The sequence below is a fragment of the Colletotrichum jinshuiense genome, chromosome 2 (assembly GCF_051148585.1).
Source record: "Colletotrichum jinshuiense chromosome 2, complete sequence".
Taxonomy (NCBI): Eukaryota; Fungi; Ascomycota; class Sordariomycetes; order Glomerellales; family Glomerellaceae; genus Colletotrichum; species Colletotrichum jinshuiense.
In genome coordinates, this window is record NC_139309.1 from 1,900,444 (window position 1) to 1,919,190 (window position 18,747).

At 60.2% G+C, this 18,747-nt stretch overlaps 4 protein-coding genes across 4 annotated transcripts; 3 read left to right on the forward strand and 1 right to left on the reverse strand.

Moving 5' to 3' along the window:
* Nucleotides 1-457: 457 nt before the first annotated feature.
* Nucleotides 458-2,104, reverse strand: EsH8_II_000527 (aquaporin-like protein; the record flags this gene model as incomplete). The annotated part of the gene is made up of 4 exons (XM_083263825.1): nucleotides 458-634; nucleotides 743-1,283; nucleotides 1,421-1,709; nucleotides 2,101-2,104. The coding sequence occupies 4 exons, from the start codon at nucleotides 2,102-2,104 to the stop codon at nucleotides 458-460; spliced, it is 1,011 nt and encodes a 336-aa protein (XP_083121147.1).
* Nucleotides 2,105-5,690: 3,586 nt separating this feature from the next.
* On the forward strand, nucleotides 5,691-7,578 carry EsH8_II_000528 (glycerol kinase; the record flags this gene model as incomplete). The annotated part of the gene is made up of 3 exons (XM_083263826.1): nucleotides 5,691-5,851; nucleotides 5,959-7,117; nucleotides 7,339-7,578. 3 exons carry the CDS (start codon nucleotides 5,691-5,693, stop codon nucleotides 7,576-7,578), a joined length of 1,560 nt encoding a protein of 519 aa, XP_083121148.1.
* Nucleotides 7,579-10,151: 2,573 nt separating this feature from the next.
* On the forward strand, nucleotides 10,152-12,859 carry EsH8_II_000529 (transcription factor domain-containing protein; the record flags this gene model as incomplete). Its single annotated transcript, XM_083263827.1, has 3 exons — nucleotides 10,152-10,276; nucleotides 10,494-12,491; nucleotides 12,586-12,859. 3 exons carry the CDS (start codon nucleotides 10,152-10,154, stop codon nucleotides 12,857-12,859), a joined length of 2,397 nt encoding a protein of 798 aa, XP_083121149.1.
* A 758-nt stretch (nucleotides 12,860-13,617) lies between these two features.
* On the forward strand, nucleotides 13,618-14,829 carry EsH8_II_000530 (gelsolin family protein; the record flags this gene model as incomplete). Its single annotated transcript, XM_083263828.1, has 1 exon — nucleotides 13,618-14,829. One exon carries the CDS (start codon nucleotides 13,618-13,620, stop codon nucleotides 14,827-14,829), a length of 1,212 nt encoding a protein of 403 aa, XP_083121150.1.
* Between the last annotated feature and the right edge of the window lie 3,918 nt (nucleotides 14,830-18,747).

An 18,747-nucleotide genomic window follows, 5' to 3' on the forward strand; every position in this document is an offset into this window, starting at 1 on the left:
AAAAAAAACCCCCCAATTCGCAGCAGTCGCTTGGAAACCCCCAACCCAACCAACATACAGACAACAAACAGTGAACTGGACTTTGACCACCAATCAAAGGCAGAAAAACAACGACTCGAGAAAGACCTCGATGTTTTCACCAACCGCTTTTTCCTTTTTTCTTCACCGTAAGGTATCAATCTCCCGTTTTTGTTTTTGTTTTTTTCTTTCCGGTTTGGGTCGGGTCGGTTTTGATCAGACCCACGGGCGCGCGCGACGACAGACTCATTTCAGAATGAGCGGCGGCCGCCCGTTGCTCTCTCTCCCTCTCTCTCTCTCTTTTTGAAAAGCTTTGGTATCATCGTTTGGCAGTTTTCTTGTTTCCTTCACTCATCATCGGGACCAATGAGGCCCGTGGCTTCTTCATCGCAAATACGATGAAAGGCATCTCACACGCGCGCGCACACACATCATCATCTTACACCTTGTTTTCCAAGCGGGACTTGTAGGTGTTGGACCACACGTCTCGGCGGGGCCGGAAGAGGCGCGTGAGCCCCATGAAAGGGGTGTTGATCGGGCTCTCGCCCGTGTACAGGAACACGTCGTACAGGAAGCCGCCGAGGAGGCAGCCGAAGAAGGGGGCAACCATGGGGATCTATCAACCCGGGATTGTTAGTCGACTTATTTCATTCGCCACACACGACACGATAGGAAAAACAACTCCATCAGAAAAAAGGGGGCAGGGGCGAAGGATTCTCCTTACCCAGAAGTAGTATCCACCGGCGGACCACACCTCAGATCCGTATCCGAGGATGTACGACACCAGGCGGGGGCCAAAGTCACGGGCCAGGTTGATGGCGTAGCCAGTCTCCCAACCCCAGCAGGCACCAATGCCAAAGATGAGGAAGAAGAGACACAGGGGCAGGAGGGGGCCGGCGGCTCCGTTGGCAGGGTCGGCGAGCGCGAAGATGACGAACTGAAGGATGGTGGACGCAATGATCTCGGAGAAGAACATGCCCGTCCGGGTCATGAAGGCAGCGGGGTATGTGCAGAAGATGCCGGCGGTGGAGTTGGCGCCCGAGACGGTGCGGATGCCCACGCCGCCCTCGAACTGGTCGATGGCGGCGATGTAGTTGCCGTACACGATGAAGGCGCCGGCCATGGCGCCCAGGAGCTGACCGATGAAGTAGATGGGGAACTTGCGCCACGGGTGGCCGCGGTACACGCAGTTGGCGAGTGTCACTGCCGGGTTGAGGTGACCGCCCGACTTCTTGCTGCAGTAGACACCGAGCATGACGCCCAAGCTGGAAAGCGTCAAAAGTCAGCCAAACCGTCTTGACATGCTACACGCGATGAAGTCACGCTGAAGCGATGTGTGTGGGTGAGATGAGAGAGATATGAGGAATATCTCTCTCGAGGGATTTTCTTTTCTTTCACTTACCCCCAGCCCCAGGAGATACTCTGGTAGTCACCCTTGGTGCTGTTACTGAGGACGACCTGAGCAACGACACCGTCGCCAAAGAGAATGAGGACCATGGTCCCGAAGAACTCGGAGAAGCCATCCGAGAGGTTCTCGCGGATGCGCGACCAAGCCAGCTGCTCCTCCTCGTGATGAGGGGGAGTCATGGAGCCGGAGGCGTGCTCCTCGTGGGTCTCTTCGCCTCCCATTTCGTGTTTGTAGGTTGGAATATGCTGCTTGCCAACGGACGACGACTCAGACACCGATTCCGCTGTGACGACGATGGACATTAGAACCAACCAACGGTTTCAAGACAACAGCGCAGACGGGGAGTTGAGTGAGAGAGACAGAGTGAGTGAGAGCGATGGTGAGAGCCGAGTAAGAGAAGCAAGAGTGAGAAAGAGAGGGAAGGAAGAACGCGGGGTGATGAAGATGGGACGAAGGAACGGGTGATGGTCTGGCCAAATATCATCCCACGTCTCCCATGGGGAAGAAGCATCTTCTTATGGTCCCCACAGACTCTTGGTGTTCCCACGGGGCTGGACACCCGTTGCATCCAATCCACCGGGTTGACAATCTTTGGGGAAAGAGGAGATTGAGGGGGGGGGTAGGGGAGGGGAGGGGGGATGGAACGAGCTGCACAAGGAAATCTTGACGCTTACCCATCTTCGTCGGCTTCGTGCGTACTCGGGTCTGTGGATCTCGGCCGATGAGGGTGTATCAATATGGTCTCGTCCACCCCGTCGGATCCAACGGTCTTGTGCGAGCGAGGTTTGAGAGAGGAGATTGGCTTTTTCCCAAATCCGGATCTCTGGGAACACCAACGAGTCGGGATTGGACTGGCGTCGAAAAAGATACGAGTCCAACGGGATCGTACGGGGAGCGGTGGGGGGGAGGGCAAAGAGACGGAGAGGGCGAGGAAGAAAAAAAGTCGAACGATGTGGGCGGGAGAGTAAAGTCGCTCAGGTGGTGCGCGCGTGCCTTCCTTCGGTCTGGTGAGAAGGGAAGAAAAAGGGAATGAGGATGGACTTGGTGGGACAAGGGGGCAGATGCGATGCAGTTCGGTGGCTCACACCGAAGTTGAAGCGGTCGACAACCCGAGACGCGGACGGGTGCTGTTGCGGACGACGGCCGAGGCTTTGAAGGAATTCTGGACCTGTCGTCGTCCAAGGGCCTTCCCTTTCCCCCCTCCTCCTCCTTGAAAGTGGCACTGGCAACTGGAACCGGCACCCCTTCACCCTATCCGGGGTTTCGTTCGCCAAGGTGGTCGAGTGCGACGGCGGGCCGCGCAGGTTGCGCGATGTAGAGGTACAGCAACGACGAAACCCACCCGCGCCACTAATAGGCTTCACTTCCCAGTCCGGTTTTTTTGCAGGGAGGCCAGGCCTATCTGTGCCTTGCCCGGGCAAGGGAGGATGTGGTTTCTTCGAGGTAAGCTTCTGGGGCCAGTTCCCACGTGTGGGGAGGGGCCACGGAGGATGAGAGCGGAGCCCAAATGAGCGCGTGAGATGGGGACCTTGGGATCTTGTGGCTCTTCCGAGGGAGGCTGGATTCCGCGGGCGGCTCTTTGAGAGTTTTCGGTGCGTCTTCCGGGGGGGGACCCGTTCTGATCGGGGTCGAGTCGTCGTCGTCGTCGTCGAAAAGAGCTGGTTGATTTTGCGGGCGGTCGTATGCAACACGACTCTGTTTTCTTTCCCTGCCCTAGCTTGTTTCTTTATTTTTGGTCTTTTAGGCTCTCCCCGAATGGTCGTAGTCCGTCCTATCACGAACTGACTAGAGGTAAGATGGGGGAGTATATTCGAGGTTCCGTCTTTTTCTTCTTCTATGTTCCTTGTAAGTCTCATGACCTGGCAGAGGATTCCCCAATTCCGCATTTAAAGCCGATTTTTTGACTGATGAGATCAGAAGATTGCCTCTTCCAAGATGCATACATACTCCTCCCACCCCTGGTTTATCTGGGGCCGGGCGATGGCGCCAAGGGCCCACGAAGTGGAGTCTCTCAAATCTGACAGTGACGGAGCCACACCACACCCGAGCGAGCCATGTAACCACCGCGGCAAACGTCATACCACACGCAGGGTACGCCTATCATCAAGGGAAGAGACGGAACTAGAATTGTTCTCGACACCGGTTCGTTCGCAGCTAATTTTTTTGATAACTTCCTTTTTACGGTCAAGGCTCTCTCTCTCCAACGACGTTAGTCCGGTTACGATGCACGCCGGAGAAGACTAATGGAAGAGAGAAAAAATTCAAAGGGGACGGGGAGACAAGCTATCCGGGGGGGCCGCGGCTCATTCGACAACGTTAGCCCCGGAGTGAGCTCGAGTGAGCTCGACCTCGAGTGAGCCCGAAAGGCAAACCCCTCTCCCCCAGTTCTCGGCCATTACAAACACAATCCATTTCCGGCAGGTTTGGAATGGTATCCTTGTTTGCCTCGTTCGTCATGGAACTTTCGCCTTCTTCCCCGCAGTTTGTTGCACGGGATTAGACGAATGGGAGGCGAGTGCAACGTAGTGCATGAGGGGGAAAGCAACCAGGTAGGTAGGTCAGCGGCAATTCGAAGAGTCGACTTCGTCTTGCCCGTTTCCTTCCATCTTTCGATTTCCCTCTCGACGCGGGGGGGAACGGACGCAAAGTCATCGGCAAATGGCTAGTCTATGCATATGCAGGTTGGAGTTGAAGAGGGGGGAGGTTTGTTGCCGTTGTTGGTTCGTTTGGAATCGCGTTCCACGGACCTCTGTGGTGTTTTTGGGGGAGGGGGTGGAGAGAGAGGGGGGGCGGAGGGATGCTGGCTGATGTTGGTTGGCCCGGTTCGTCCACCGGCGACGGCCCATGTCTCGATGCTCGTTCCCGGTTCCCTTTTCTAGTCTGCATGTCCGCGCCGCCCTCCCCTCACTCTCTCGCTCGCTCGTATGCGCAGCCTACCACAGTATGCGCAACGGCGACGACAAAGAGAGAGAGAGAGAGTGAGTGAGAAAGAGGGAAAAAACGGGCAGCGGTAGAAGGGAGAGGCGCAGCTCGGCGCATGGCGGACGTGCCGGTTCGTCCATCATTGAGGCTCTAACCTGTGTAGGCAAGACTACCAGCCCATCATGATCCTCCTCTTTTTTTTTTGTGTGTGTCGTCCTTCGGATGTCTTCCTGGACAAGGCCGACCCCGCTTTCCCTGGAGAACGAGCCTCGGGCCACCGGTGGCCCTCGAGAGAGAGAGAGAGAAAAATAATGGCCGGCATTAGGCCGGACCCACCGGACCGTGGAGTTCGCCGACGCAGCCCGAAACTCGTGCTGTGGCACTGCGACTGGAAATGACATCAGCCCCATATCACGAGGGGACGCTCCGGGCCACCCCCGCTCCACCTGTGTCTTTTGCTCGCTGGCCACGGCCGACGTTGCCTGCCTCGCGAACCACCTACCGACGTAACTCGGTGTGCCCACCCCGAAACGAGTATCCTTTTTTTTATCCTTATTTTTTTTTTTTTGGCATATGGCTTCGTTATTCTTCGTCCGGTCTACTTCTCGTGAGACGACAGGATCCGGCTGCCTGTCAAGATGAAATGAAGTGACCATCCACCGCAAACCGCACACCCCCCCCCTCTCCCCCCCCGTTCGAGGCCCCCTTCGACCCGTTCGCATTCAACCCCAGTGGGGAGGAGGAGGAGGATGAGGTAGGTAATCCTGCATTTCCGGGGTCCCCCCCTTTTTTGTCTATACGGAGCTGCGGTTCTACAGTCCCCCCCAGCCCCGGTGCCTTGGTTGCCTTTTTCTTCATCTCGTGACATCTCCACACGATCTGGGGATGGGGTAGTGTAGGCGAAGGAAGCTGGGAATGAGGGGTAGCTCTTCGAGAAAGCTGTCAAATTCCCCGTGGAGGGAGCTAACCCGACACGCGGGCACACACACACACACGCACACGCACGCACGCACACATAACCCGGGAGACTGGAAGACTTACCTGGCCGACTGGGGGAAAAGCTAGAGTCTCCCACATGCGCGGGCACCTACAAATATTTTGTCAGCCCGTGGGATAAAACCCAAAAACCTCTCTCTCTTCCTCTCTCTCTCTCTCCATTACCTTGTCCCTTCTCTTCTCTTCACCCCGTTCCGCAAAGATACCCCCTCCCCCTCCCCAATTGACCCCTCCATCTTCGTTGCGCCCGCACGACAGCACCGTACCGTCCTTGCCGCCTTCGTCTTTGTGAATGCTCTCGTCCCTCCTCCCCGGCCGATTCAAGCACAGCAGCAGCAACACCAACATGTCTTCCTCCGCAGTCAACGGGGGCTCCGGCTCCAACATCTCCTTCGTCGGTGCCATTGACCAGGGCACCACGAGCACCCGCTTCCTCATCTTCAACCCCCACGGCGAGGTCATTGCCACTCACCAGCTCGAGTTCAAGCAGATCTACCCCCAGCCAGGGTAAGTTTGTCGCGCCTGATGTATAAGCTTGCGCGCGTCGTTGCGGGCAAGGAAGAAAGAAGGAGAAGAAGAAGAAAAAAGCTAACGCGACCTTCTTCCCCCAACAGCTGGCACGAGCACGACCCCGAGGAGCTCGTCTCCTCGGTCGAGACGTGCATCGACGGCGCCGTCCAGACCTTTGAGAAGCAGGGCCACTCCCGCGAGCAGATCAAGGCCGTCGGCATCACCAACCAGCGCGAGACCACGGTCGTCTGGGACCGCACCACGGGCAAGGCGCTGTACAACGCCATCGTGTGGACCGACACGCGCACCAAGGACCTCGTGCGCCGGCTCAAGCAGCGCCTCGGCGCCAGCGAGCTCACGCAGCGCTGCGGCCTGCCCCTCTCCACATACCCGTCGGTCGGCAAGCTGCTCTGGCTCATCGAGAACGTGCCCGAGGTCAAGGACGCGTACGAGCGCGGCGTGCTGGCCTTCGGCACCGTCGACACGTGGCTCGTCTACAAGCTCAACGGCGGCGTGGCGCGCGACGTCTACGTGTCGGACCCGTCCAACGCCTCGCGCACCATGTTCATGAACCTCCACACGCTCAAGTACGACGAGGACCTCATCGACTGGTTCCGCATCGACACCAACAAGGTCAAGCTCGCCAAGATCGTGCGCTCGTCGGACCGCGACGCCTACGGCACGCTGTACAACACGGCGCTCAGCGGCACCCGCATCACGGGCTGCCTGGGCGACCAGTCGGCGGCCCTGGTCGGGCAGAAGGGCTTCACGGCCGGCCTGGCCAAGAACACGTACGGCACGGGCTGCTTCCTGCTGTACAACATCGGGCCCAAGCCCGTCATCTCGTCGCACGGCCTGCTGACGACCGTGGCCTTCGACTTTGGCGAGGGCAAGACCATGTACGCGCTCGAGGGCAGCATCGCCGTCGCCGGGTCCAGCGTCAAGTTCCTCGTCGACAACTTCGGCTTCATCGAGTCGTCGTCCAAGCTCAGCGCCCTCGCCGAGACGGTCGAGGACAACGGCGGCTGCACCTTCGTCACGGCCTTCAGCGGCCTCTTCGCCCCCTACTGGATCGACGACGCCCGCGGCACCATCTTCGGCATCACCGCCTACACCAACCGCGGCCACATCGCCCGCGCCACCCTCGAGGCCACCTGCTTCCAGACGAAGGCCATCCTCGACTCCATGGAGAAGGACAGCGGCGCCGCCCTGACCGAGCTGGCCGTCGACGGCGGCATGTGCAACTCGGATCTCATCATGCAGGTAAGAAGAATTATGACGCGCCCCCCTGCCTCTCACCCCATTGAACACCCCGCCCTGTCACCCCTGCCCCCTGTCCCCTGCCACCAACCCCTCTCCCCCACCCCTACCCTACCACTGCAACCCCCCACCGGGGAGAACAGAGGGGAGGGAAACGAAAAGAGTGAAGAATTCAAAAAAAGAAAAAGAAAAAAAGAAAATATGCTGACACCCCCACGCGACAGACCCAGTCCGACATCATCGGCATCCCCGTCAACCGGCCCGGCATGCGCGAGACGACGGCGCTCGGCGCGGCCATCGCGGCGGGCTTCGCCGTGGGCGTGTGGAAGAGCTTCGACGAGCTCAAGGACGTCAACCTCGAGGGCCGCACCATCTTCAAGCCGCAGATCTCGGACGAGGAGGCGGCCCAGCGCTTCGGCCGGTGGGAGAAGGCCGTCCAGATGAGCAAGGGCTGGTCGAGCTGAGTCTCCCCCCGAGTATGAATAATACTACGTAAAAACCGGGGTGGGGGGTGGAGGGGGGGTTTTTTGATGCGGGGTGGGCTTGGTGTGTCGTCTTTTTTTCTGCACGTTCTTCTCTTCTTCTGTTTCTTATGATGGTCCTTTTTTTTTTCTTCGATATACCACTTGTCTGTTGTTTGAACAAGGCCCCCCCACCACCACCAATTGGAGAAAGCCCGAAATGTAACAAAGTTACCCGTTGACTCTCTGGACCTTGTGACGCATCTCTGCCTCTCTCTCAACCCGATTAAATCCCGCGCATGTGAGTGAGAGTGTGTGTGGTTGTACGGTCTGTAGCATACGCGTGTTCGTGTGCCTCCCGAAAGCTGGGATCGGCCGAGAGAGTGTGTTGCTTCGCTTGCCGCCGATGCGAACCCGTAAATTAAAAAAAAGGATCTGCCAAGCAAAACCGTTTCAGGGAATATCGCAGGGCAGGCCCATCCTCGTTCCGTCCCCATCTCCACGTGTGCGCGGCAAGTTCCCCTTGCAAAAACACAGGCGAGAAAGAAAGAAAGAAAAGTCCGGATGATCGGAGGCGCAAATCTCGGGGCGGGTAGGGCTCCACGTCGCTCGTTCGTACATGGTACACTGCCTTCGTTTTTGCTTGCTTGCTTGCTTTACTCGCTCCATCCGTCCCGTTTTTCTGCTGGACATGAGTCGTGAACCCGAGCGGAACGCAGCCTGCAATGACTTCATTCAACGTCGAGCCCTCCCGCCCCGCCACCCGCCCCTCCAGTGCGGCTTTCTTCCGAAGGAAGAGGGAGGTAGTATACATGGACGGCGCTGGTGGTGGAATGGCGTACATGCAGCCCGTCCGATGGACCCTGCGGGAAGAAGGCCATCGTCGAAAGCCACTGCCGCGGCTCACACACACCCCCCCGCCCGCCTTTGACGGCGTCAGGCGCTCCATGGATGATCCCCGCACCGGCTGGCCAGGCAGGGAAACGTCGAGGAGCGGGAGGGGGAGAGACAGCCCGGAGTGGCCGGGGTCGCGGCGTTGTATGCCCAATGGAGTGTCGTCGGTAGTAGTGTTTAAAAAAAAAAGTAGGACTTGGAGACTGACGGAAAATGGAGGGGAAACTCGACACAACGGCGCGGTTCCTGCATCTCGTCCCCCCGGGTGGTGGCCTGTAAGATACGGGCAGGTCTGGCTGATGGCTTCGGAGATGGCTCTCGTTATCGTAATCGCCCCCCAAGAAGGGAACCCCAAGAGGAACCCTAGGGGGAGAAGGGCGGGCTCATCATTGGGCGTGAGACATGGCTCTCCCTCTCCCCTTCATCCGTGTCGTCTCATGCCATGCCGTGCCATGCTGTGCCATGCCAGGCCGCGGGGTGGACGGGTGTTCTTTTCGTGTGCCGGACGGGTGGGCGGGTGGTCGGAAAAGCGAGCGTCTCTGGCTCGAGTGGTTGGTGCACGACGGCGGCGCGGCGGAGTCTTTAGTACTGGCGTTCCGTTGTCTCCCGCAGCCTCTTTTTTCTCACAATTTTTTCTTCATTTTTTCTTCTTTCTGGTGTAAGACGGCTGCTATGTAAGTAAGATCGACCCAGGCCTTATTGTGGACGCGCGGGTGGGCCGACAACTGGATCTGATCCTGCGATATCCCTTTTTATTTTTTGTAAGTGTGTGCGTGTGTGTGTGGCGTGTGGTGTGTCGGGGGAGAACCCCGAGCGGCCCCCGTGGCTCTCAGCAGACCAAAGTGCTCGCTGACAAAACCGCCCTCGGCCGCGGCATTGTCTCGGTGACTCTCTTTTCCCACCAAGACTCCTCCTCCTAGCTTCCCTTTTATTTTTATTTTATTTTATTTTTTAGCCTCTGCTCGCTGAAGACTCGGTGCTCGAATCCCTTTCCCCCCCTCTCCACATCCACACCCGCTGCTTCGCAACTTGCAGGCTGCAGGTTCGCGCGCACATACGCACTGCACTGCACGGCGCTGCGCTGCGCTGCACCGCACTCACTCACTCACCCAATCACTCACTCACTCGCTCACTCACTCGCCCACTCACTCATCCACTCACCTTCTGTGACCAGCTGACATCGCTGAGCCCCCTTCCTCCCCCCCGGGCGCACCTCGGCACCCCCCCGGGCGGCCCAACCATCGCGGCCAACGTCGGATATGCCCCCATGCGCCCCGAGTGCTGCGGCGCATCCTTCTTCAGCATCCCCCAACCGGCTGGGGTAACTCGCTAGCCCGTCTTCATCCTGCCAACCTGCTGCTTTTGCTTTGCTGCTCGCCGCGCGCCCGCCCGCCAGTGAAATGACCACTTTCTGACATCAAACTAACTCGGCCAGGCTCACGCACCCCTCCCCGTTTACCCTCCCCCCCCCCCCCAGTCCAGTAAGCAGCAGCAGCAGCAGCAACAGCAGCAGCAAAGAGGCTCCATCCGTCCTAAAGGAAGGGCCCTGATAAGAGCAAAGTCCCGTCGTCGCGCCCGTCCCTCCGAGTGAGTGGGAAAAGGACAGAAAATAAAAAGGGGAAATGTGGAGTTCCCACGAGAATGGGACAGACATGCTAGACACGAATGCACGCCCGCATCAAATGGCCGAGGAGGAAGCGAACTCGGTGTTTAGCCACGACGACGCATCCAGCGGCGACGACACGACCAACAACGGCTCGGCCGGCGCCCCGAGGAAGCGCAAGAGGGAGAAGCACCAAAAGACATCGTAGGTTTTTTTCCTTTTTTTTTAAATTCTTTTTTTATTAGTTTCTTGGCGATTTTTTTGGTTGGGGGTTCTTTTTTGGGGAGGTATTTTGTTTGGGTTTCTCGGTTTGGCCATGCCGATGATGCTGCCGCTGCTGTTGGTGATGATGACGACGACGATGACAATCCCCGCGAGAGAATCGTGGCCCCCATCCCGCTCCCGCTGACCCGGACTGCAGATGCGAGCTCTGCAAGGCAAGGAAGGTGAAGTGTGACCGCGCAGAGCCCGCCTGCTCGTGGTGCGCCCGCCACAACCGCACCTGCGTCTACCTGGAGAGGCAGAAGCCCGGCAGCCGCATCGGCTTCAGCCTCGAGCTCGAGGCCAAGGTCAACCGCCTCGATGCCCTGCTGCAGGCCCTCGGCCGCCGCGTCGAGGACCACATCTCCAACGACCACATCGCCAACACCCGCGCCCTCTCCCCGGCCGTCGCCGGCCAGCCCGGCACCACCGCCGCCTCCGCCGCCTCCGCGCCCTCCCAGGTCGACGGCTTCCACCACGACGGCGGCAACGGCCTCAGCCCGGCCACCGCCGCCGGGCTGCCGAGGACCGCCGCCGCCGTCTCCGCCTCCAACGGCAGGACGCCGGCCTTCTCGAGCCCCTTCTGGCAGGGCGGCGACGCCCACGACGCCCTCCAGGCCGCCGACCGCACCTCGGTCCAGGCCCTCCTGAACCTCTCGGCCGGCGACTCCTTCAGCCAGGCCGGCGGCGGCTCGCCCAGCGTCGCCGGGCCCCGGAAGGACGCGCCGCCGCCCCTCCCCAACAACAACGTCTCCGAGTTCCCGCCCCACGACATGCTCTACACGCTCGTCGACCTGTACTTCAAGCACTGCAACACGTGGTGCCCGATCCTCGACCGCAAGACCACCTTCGGCGCCTTCTTCGGCTCCACGTCGCAGAGCGAGGCCGACCGCGTGCTGCTGCACGCCATCGTCGCCACGACGCTGCGCTTCCTCAAGGACCCGCGCCTGTCGCCCGAGATGCGCGCGCACCACCACGCCGTGTCGCGCCGCCGCGTGCAGGCCTACGCCATGGAGAACGTCAGCATCGCCGCCCTGCGCGCCCTCGTCATCCTCTGCCTCGACGAGCTGGGCACCTCCAACGGCCCGCGCGGCTGGAACATGCTCGCCCTGCTCGCCCAGAACGTGCGCCAGCTCGACCTCTGCGAGGAGAGCAGCGTCTACCTGTCGGCCGGCGCCGACGACGACGTCCCCCACACGGGCTCCGTGCGCCGCGTCGCCACCGGCCGCCCCGAGTCGTGGATCGAGGACGAGGGCCGCCGCCGCCTGTGCTGGATGGTCTACCTCCTCGACCGCTACGCCACCATTGCCACGACCACGTTCGAGTTCATGCTCGACGACAAGAAGATGCGCCGCGGCCTGCCGTGCTCGTACGACCTCTTTTCGCGCAACGTCCCCGTCGAGACGAGGTCGTGGTGGACCTCCGCCGCCGCCAGCGCCCCGGGGGCCCCCGAGCAGCAGCAGCAGCAGCAGCAGCAACAGGGCGGCGGCGTCGGTGGAGCCGCGGCGGCCGCCAACAAGACGGAGAACCTCGGCAGCTTCTCGTACCACTGCGAGATCCTGCGGATCCTCAGCCGGGTGCACGACTTCCTCAAGACGCCCATCGACGTGGCGTCGTCGGCCGAGATGGCCGTCTGGCGCAACACGTACCGCACGCTCGACGGCGCGCTCGACGGCTGGCTGCAGAGCCTGCCGAGCGAGTACAGCCGCATCTCGGCGCTGTGCCACTCGGACCCGGCGAGCCGCGTGGCCAACTGGTTCATGCTGCACAGCGCCTACGTCACGTCCGTCGTGCGCCTGCACTCGTCGGCCGCCTACCCGACGGTGCGCTCCCACATCTTCGTGCCCTCACACTACGCCATGCAGCGCTGCCTGTCGGCCGTCCAGAGCCTCGGCGACATCGCCCAGGACGTCTTCGAGGCCAACGGGCTCGACCTGCTCGGCCCGCCCTTCGCCTTCTCGCTGTGGGTCGCCGCCCGCCTGCTGCTCGTCCACGCCGCCACCGTCGGCTGCCCCGTCGACCCCAAGATCGACTTCTTCATCGAGACCCTGCGCCACGTCGGCCAGTACTGGGAGGTGGCCAACAACTACGCAAAGATCCTCGTCCGCGTCGTCCAGCGCGGCCGCCAGGGCGACCTGAGCTTCACCGCCATGAGAAAGTGAGTTGCTCTGTTGCCGTCGTTGTAGCGTCGGGGACTCTCTCCCCCCACCCTTCTTCTTATTTCTTTTGCTAACAAGGACTTCTTTTTCCAGGAGCGCCCACGACTTGGTGACGCTGACGTCGTCCACGCGGCGGTCCGGCTTGGAGCCGACGTCGACGCAGGTCACGTCGCTCAGCGAGCTCGACAACATCGACGTCTTCGACTTCTTCAACTACCCCAAGATGTCGGAGCCGAGCGCGCGCGGCGGCCAGCAGAACATGCCGCAGCCGCAGGTCATGAGCGGGCTGGGCGGCGACTCCATGAGGAGCACCGGGGTGCCGGACCCCGAGTCGGACTGGCTCGGCTTCAGCACCCCCTTCAACTGAGGCCGATTCCGGGCCGAAAACGCCTGTTTATTATCATGGATATTTTTTCCTTTGCTTCTTCTCTTTCTCTCTTTCTCTCTTTATTTTCCGACGGGTTGGGCCTCTTGTTTGTCCTATTCCCTTCCCCCCCTTTCCTTCGCTTTTAGACGCAAAACATTTCACGAATCCTGGGCTGGCGCTGGCGGTACTTTTGACGGGGGTGACGGGCCATTTTTATTTTCATTTTTAGGGGGGCGTTCGTGGGGCGTTTGCACCTCAATTGATGGATCTCGTGTGGCTTCGAGATGCAGCGGCAGAAGAGCATGGTATAGCACAGCATACATAGCATAGCATAGGAAGGGCCGCCGCTGTCGAGATTGGCCCAATTGAAATCGCCGATCCCCGCACGAGAGCTGCTGACGAGCGAGCGACGCTCCACCGCGTGCCGCCGCCGTAATTAGTGCATGCGTGTCGTTGTGTTGCGTTCGTGTGTCTTGGTCGAGCCGCTCCGTCCAAAACGTCCGTGTCCCGCCAAATGACGTCGGGGAACGTTTCTCCTGTTTACATCTTCTCATCATTCCAACTTACTTTTTTCCCGAACCTCATCATTCCTGCGACAATCTGTGTGCGTGAGCAGACGTAGTAAGAACACTGCCGCGGACTCGGACCAAGAAAAGAATCCGGAAGCACTCATTTCTCTCAAACGGGAGAAAAAACGAAACAAAGAAAGAAAAGAAACAAGAAGAAGAAAAGAATAAGAGCATATACCTACCTACACCATGGCGCCGAACCACGGTCTCGTGCATCTCAAGGAGTACGACATCAAGGACAGCAACGTCGAGCTCATCGGCACCGACATCGACCACCAGGTCAAGTACAACTCGGCCGCCACCGAGCCGGCGTGGAACGACGGCGAGGTCGGCGAGGCGGCGGGCCTGCGCGTCTGGCGCATCGAGGAGTTCGAGGTCAAGGCGTGGCCCCGGGAGAAGTACGGCCAGTTCATGGACGGCGACAGCTACATCGTCCTCAACTCGTACAAGGTCGGCACCAAGGAGGGGACCGAGCGGCTGGGCCACGACGTCTTCTTCTGGCTGGGCGCGCACACGTCGCAGGACGAGGCGGGCGCCGCGGCGTACAAGGCCGTCGAGCTCGACGAGTTCCTGCGCGGCGCCGCGACGCAGCACCGCGAGCTGCAGGCGGCGCCGTCGGACGAGTTCCTCGAACTGTTCCCGCGCATCTCGATCCGCTCCGGCGGCGTGCGGTCCGGGTTCCGCCACGTCGACGAGGACGCGCCCAAGGCCGAGGTGCTCACGCTGCTGCGCATCTTCAAGAACCCGGCCGTCGGCAGCGGCGGCGGCGGCGGCGTCGTCGTGCACGAGGTCGAGCCGACGTGGCGCAGCCTCGACGAGGACGACGTCTTCGTGCTCGACACGGGCGACAAGATCTGGCAGTGGCAGGGCACGAGCTGCAGCCCCATGGAGAAGGCCAAGGCCGCGCAGGTCGTCAACGACATGACGCTGGCCAAGCACGTCGACGTCGAGGTGCTGACGCAGGACGAGCCGCGGTCCCGCGTCGTCGTCGGCCTGCTGGGCGGCGGCGGCGACGACGCGCCGCTGGCCGGGTTCCACTGCCCGCGGCCCGTGCGGTCGGCGTCCCGCGCCCACGCCGGCGAGCGCCCGCAGAAGCTGTTCCGCCTCAGCGACGCCTCGGGCGAGCTGCGCTTCGACGTCGTCAAGGACGGCAGCAAGGCCGCCCTCTCCGACTTTGACGGCGACGACGTCTTCCTGCTGGACGACGCCGGCCGCGCCGTCTGGGTGTGGGAGGGCCGCGGCGCCAGCCGCGGCGAGAAGGCCAACTGGCTGCGCGTCGCGCAGGCCTACGTCCGCCAGCTGCAGGGCGGGCCCGACGCCGACGAGGCCTACCTGACGCCCGTGGCCAAGGTGACGCAGGGCAACGAGAGCCGCGCCTTCTTGAAGGCCGTGCAGGTGTAGAAAGGGCAGGGCCGGGACGTGGGGGAAGAATAGAAGACGACAGCGTCCGAATCTTCAAACGTTCAAAAGAGTCTTGTCGAGCCCGCGTGAAGCCTTTTTGATTGAAAATGCCGTAGCCGTGTGACTGGTTGTGTCTGTCCGTGTGTGATGTCCGGAAGGTCGTGATGATCCCCGCCGTGTTATAAGAGGCGTTTCCATGGTGCTGCCAAATAAGACTAAAGATCACCGCGGGTGGGAGAACAGGCGGCTGGTAATTGTCTCTACGAGAATTCAGCTTCACAGGAGTCGATGCGGTCACGTCAACGGAACGGAACGGGGGAGGCGCGGTTAATATGCAGAGGCAGACCCGAGCGGACGGAGGTCATGCCTCGCCCTCGCCGACAGCTGCCTCCAAGCATTGCGTGACATGTGCTCGACAACGAATGCCCCGGCCATTTGGCGGTGGGACGCCAGTGCCATGCAGCATCGCCAGAACACGGCATGAGCTAACGCGAGCAGCGCTGCAAGATGTCAACGTGATCCCCCAACCCAGCCCCAGGTCCTCTCCCCGGGCGCCAATCCGGGGCTAGCGCGTGGGATGCAGCTGGGGGCTGTCACACCACCGGCACTCGTTCGTTCCATCATTCGCTGCCGTGGCCCGGGTAGATGCCGAGGGCTAGAGGCGGCAGCGTGCATGCATGTGTGGGCCGGCTGCCAGCGTCGGTTTAATTGATTAACCAACCGCATGTCAGAATGGGCATTGCTATCCGCGATGGTATTTCCATTTCAAGAAGCGTATCGATTTAGCAGCACCGGAGATGGAGGACTCGAGTTATAGGGAATGATTTCAGTTGGAGATGTGTGTAAATCAGCCAGCACCGATGAATAGTTGACAAGCCCACGCAACATAAGGTGTGCGGAAAACGAGAGGCAAAACCCGTGCTATCCGACCCGTCCTCGGCCCCTCGATTCCCGTAATTAATGAAAAGCCAATCCCTCGACCCGGCTCAAGTCTAAACCTGCCACCGACGCCGCCTTATGTGGTTTCCTCTCCCACCCTCTCGGCACATTGAGCCCGAGACAGCAGGCTCCATATGTGAGCAGCCGCCAGACAGGCGCCTTTCCAATTCGTTGAATTCGTTACGTTCGTTATATCCGTTCAGTTAGTTATGTTCGTTATGTTCGTTGAGTTCGTTATGTTCGTCAAGTTCGTTACAGAGTTCGTTAAATTCGCTCGTCGCCCCTTGGGCTCGGGTACCCCAGATAACGGCCTCACGAACTTCGTCCCCCGGACTGGGCCGCGATCCTCGCCATCTCCGCCGCGACCCGCGCCTGGTGCCGCGCCACGCTCGAGGCGACGTCCGTCCCCTGGTACGAGACGCGGTAGGCGCTGCTGTCTTGCGACACCGGCTGGTTCTGGTATGCGGAGATGCGTCGCTGCGCAGCCACGTCTTGCGGTACCGCCGACGAATACACGTGTCGAGGGTTCGGCGTGGGTTGGCTGAGGGAGAGAGCCATCTAGTCAGTAAAATTGAGTCATAATGACACGCGCCGTGCCTCCTCTGCAACCCCTTGACATGAAACCACTCAGGAACGGCGGCGGTACCCGTTGTAGGCTGACTGCGCAGACCAAGAATTCATGATCGTAGTAGTGTTCCGTGGGGGTCTCGGGTGGCCACCGCGACGAGGGTTGGGTTCTCTGGCAGATTCGGGCAGGGTTTCCGCAAGTCTGAAACGGCGGCTATCGCAGGTAGGAAAGCTTCAGGAAACGGTGAGGTCGGCGGTAGAAGGAGTTCGCTGCCCAACTTCTCAGGGTTCGGCCTCTCCATCGCCCCCGACTTTATATACAGACGGGAGTCGGAGGAGGAGGTAGAGAGTCGGCGGCGCGTGCGAGGGCGAACCACTGTCGGAGAAGTCTCCGCTCGTCGAAGTCGAAAAACCCATCTTGATAGCGTACACGTTTGACGGCCGCAGACATTGCTTTTTGGTTGACGTGATGGGTGTTCGGGTCGACCAATACACCCACTTAGCCCTGCCCCCGCATCGTCTCCAAAGGGAGAAACGACGACTATCGTTCGCCGCCCCGAGTAGTGTGGCAGAGCACCGGCTGTCGAGTGATGGGCGGTCGACTTTGCTCGGCCGCCCGACCTGGCGGGGGAGGGGAGGGTGGGGTCTGGGCCCGTATGTCGGGATACCGCTTGCTATCTAGTCAGCATATGGAAGGTATGCGGCACAGAGACAGACACACACACCCGGGCGCGTGTGCATCTACAAAGCTTACAAACCGATGGTAATGGCGCAAGAAGAGCAGCGACATGTGAGTTATCAGAAAGCTGGGCTGGCCAGGGACAATGGTCAACACCGTGGGTTCCTGGCAAAGTTTCGGCGCGGGAGTTGGCAAAGCAAGACCAAGATGATATTGAATATAATTTGTTCTTTCTTTGCCCAGATCTTCCCACTTGGTAAATCGAGCAGGTTGTAAAACTGCAAAACCCAAAGGAGAACTAGCTCATCGTCTCGTGGCGCCAAAGCACCACACGTTGGACAGAGGGAACAAGGGCACAGCTGCCGCGACCACCGTCAAACCTAGTCAACATTACCGCGGCAGCGAGAAGGGAGTAGCTGGAAGAAGTTCCTCAGCCAACAGAGTCGACAATGTAACTGCAAAGTCCCTTCCCATGCCCGCCACAGCCAATGTTGACTTCTGTCACAGCATCCGTTCCTCGTGCAATGTGACAAGCCCCAACGATGAAATGACCCGTCATAATAAGCCGCCCGTAGAGCGGCGACAATCCGGACCTGCTGCCTCTGTCTTCTGTTCAAGTGTGCTCACACCCTGGCGTCCACGGCGACGTGAACTGTGACAAATGCCAGAGGTCGTTTGCCTTTTTCCTTTTCAGGGCAGGCAGAAATGCTCGCTGGCGCCGCCGCTCAGCTAGGTGGTAGCCTACGCTATGAAAAACGACAGGAAGTGATACCGCCGCCATCCGACCAACTTTGATCCGGCGTAGAAGAGCAGAGTGGGAGGGAGGCTTGGGTAAGTCGGGGTGGCCCAGCATGCGATGGTGACGGTGGGCGAGAACACCACCGCCGGGAGAGCGAGCGGCGACCGCCATGAAACTGCCCGAGGGCGGGCGCTGGCGCCGGCGCTGTTTCCTCTGTCCAATCGATGTCGGATGCTGTAGCTGTGAAGGGATGATGGGGGCGCTTCTGCCTGACGCCCGAGTGATGCGACATGATGCCTCGCGCCTCAATGCCTCGCTTCACTATATCGCCTCGCGGCCGCCTCGCGGCTGCCTCGGTGCGCCTGGTTTTGCCTTGCGTTGCCTTCTTCTTAGGCATCGCCGGTCGGAAAGCCTCTTGGGAAGCCTGGTGAGGCGTCTGTGATTGCCTCGACGTGGTGGCATGGTCCGCAGACGCATGGCCAAGCTTCCTCAACCAGCTGCTGACGGATGCTGGCCAGGTGTTGGGTGCCGTGGGCGTTGATGCGGGAAGGCCCGAAAGAGAACTGACGGATGGAAAGTGTTGGCGAGGTTGAAAAAGGATACAGGTGATAGATCCAAGACAAATGGTAATGAGTGAAGAGGCAATGTTGGCCCCCCTCCCATGCATGGCACATGGCCCTGGTGTCTCCGTGAGGAAGACACCAAATCGACCGCAAAACGATCGAGAGCCAGGGCAAAGAGGGCAAAAGGCGAGGTCTCGCAGAGCCTCACAACCCGGCGGAGGCTCTGCTAGAGGGCGAAAAAGGTACCGAAAGAGGAGTCCGGGGAGTGCTCCAATGACCCCTTAAGTCTCCAGTCGAAAAGGGAGCAGAGCCGCATCCTCTTCTGAGCGCAGAGCCGCAAAGTCGCCCGCGCAGTTGCGCGCACTTGGGCGAGCGTGCGCGCCGCTGCGCCTCATGCGGGAGGCCGGTCGGGTGCCTGCACTTTGTCCGTG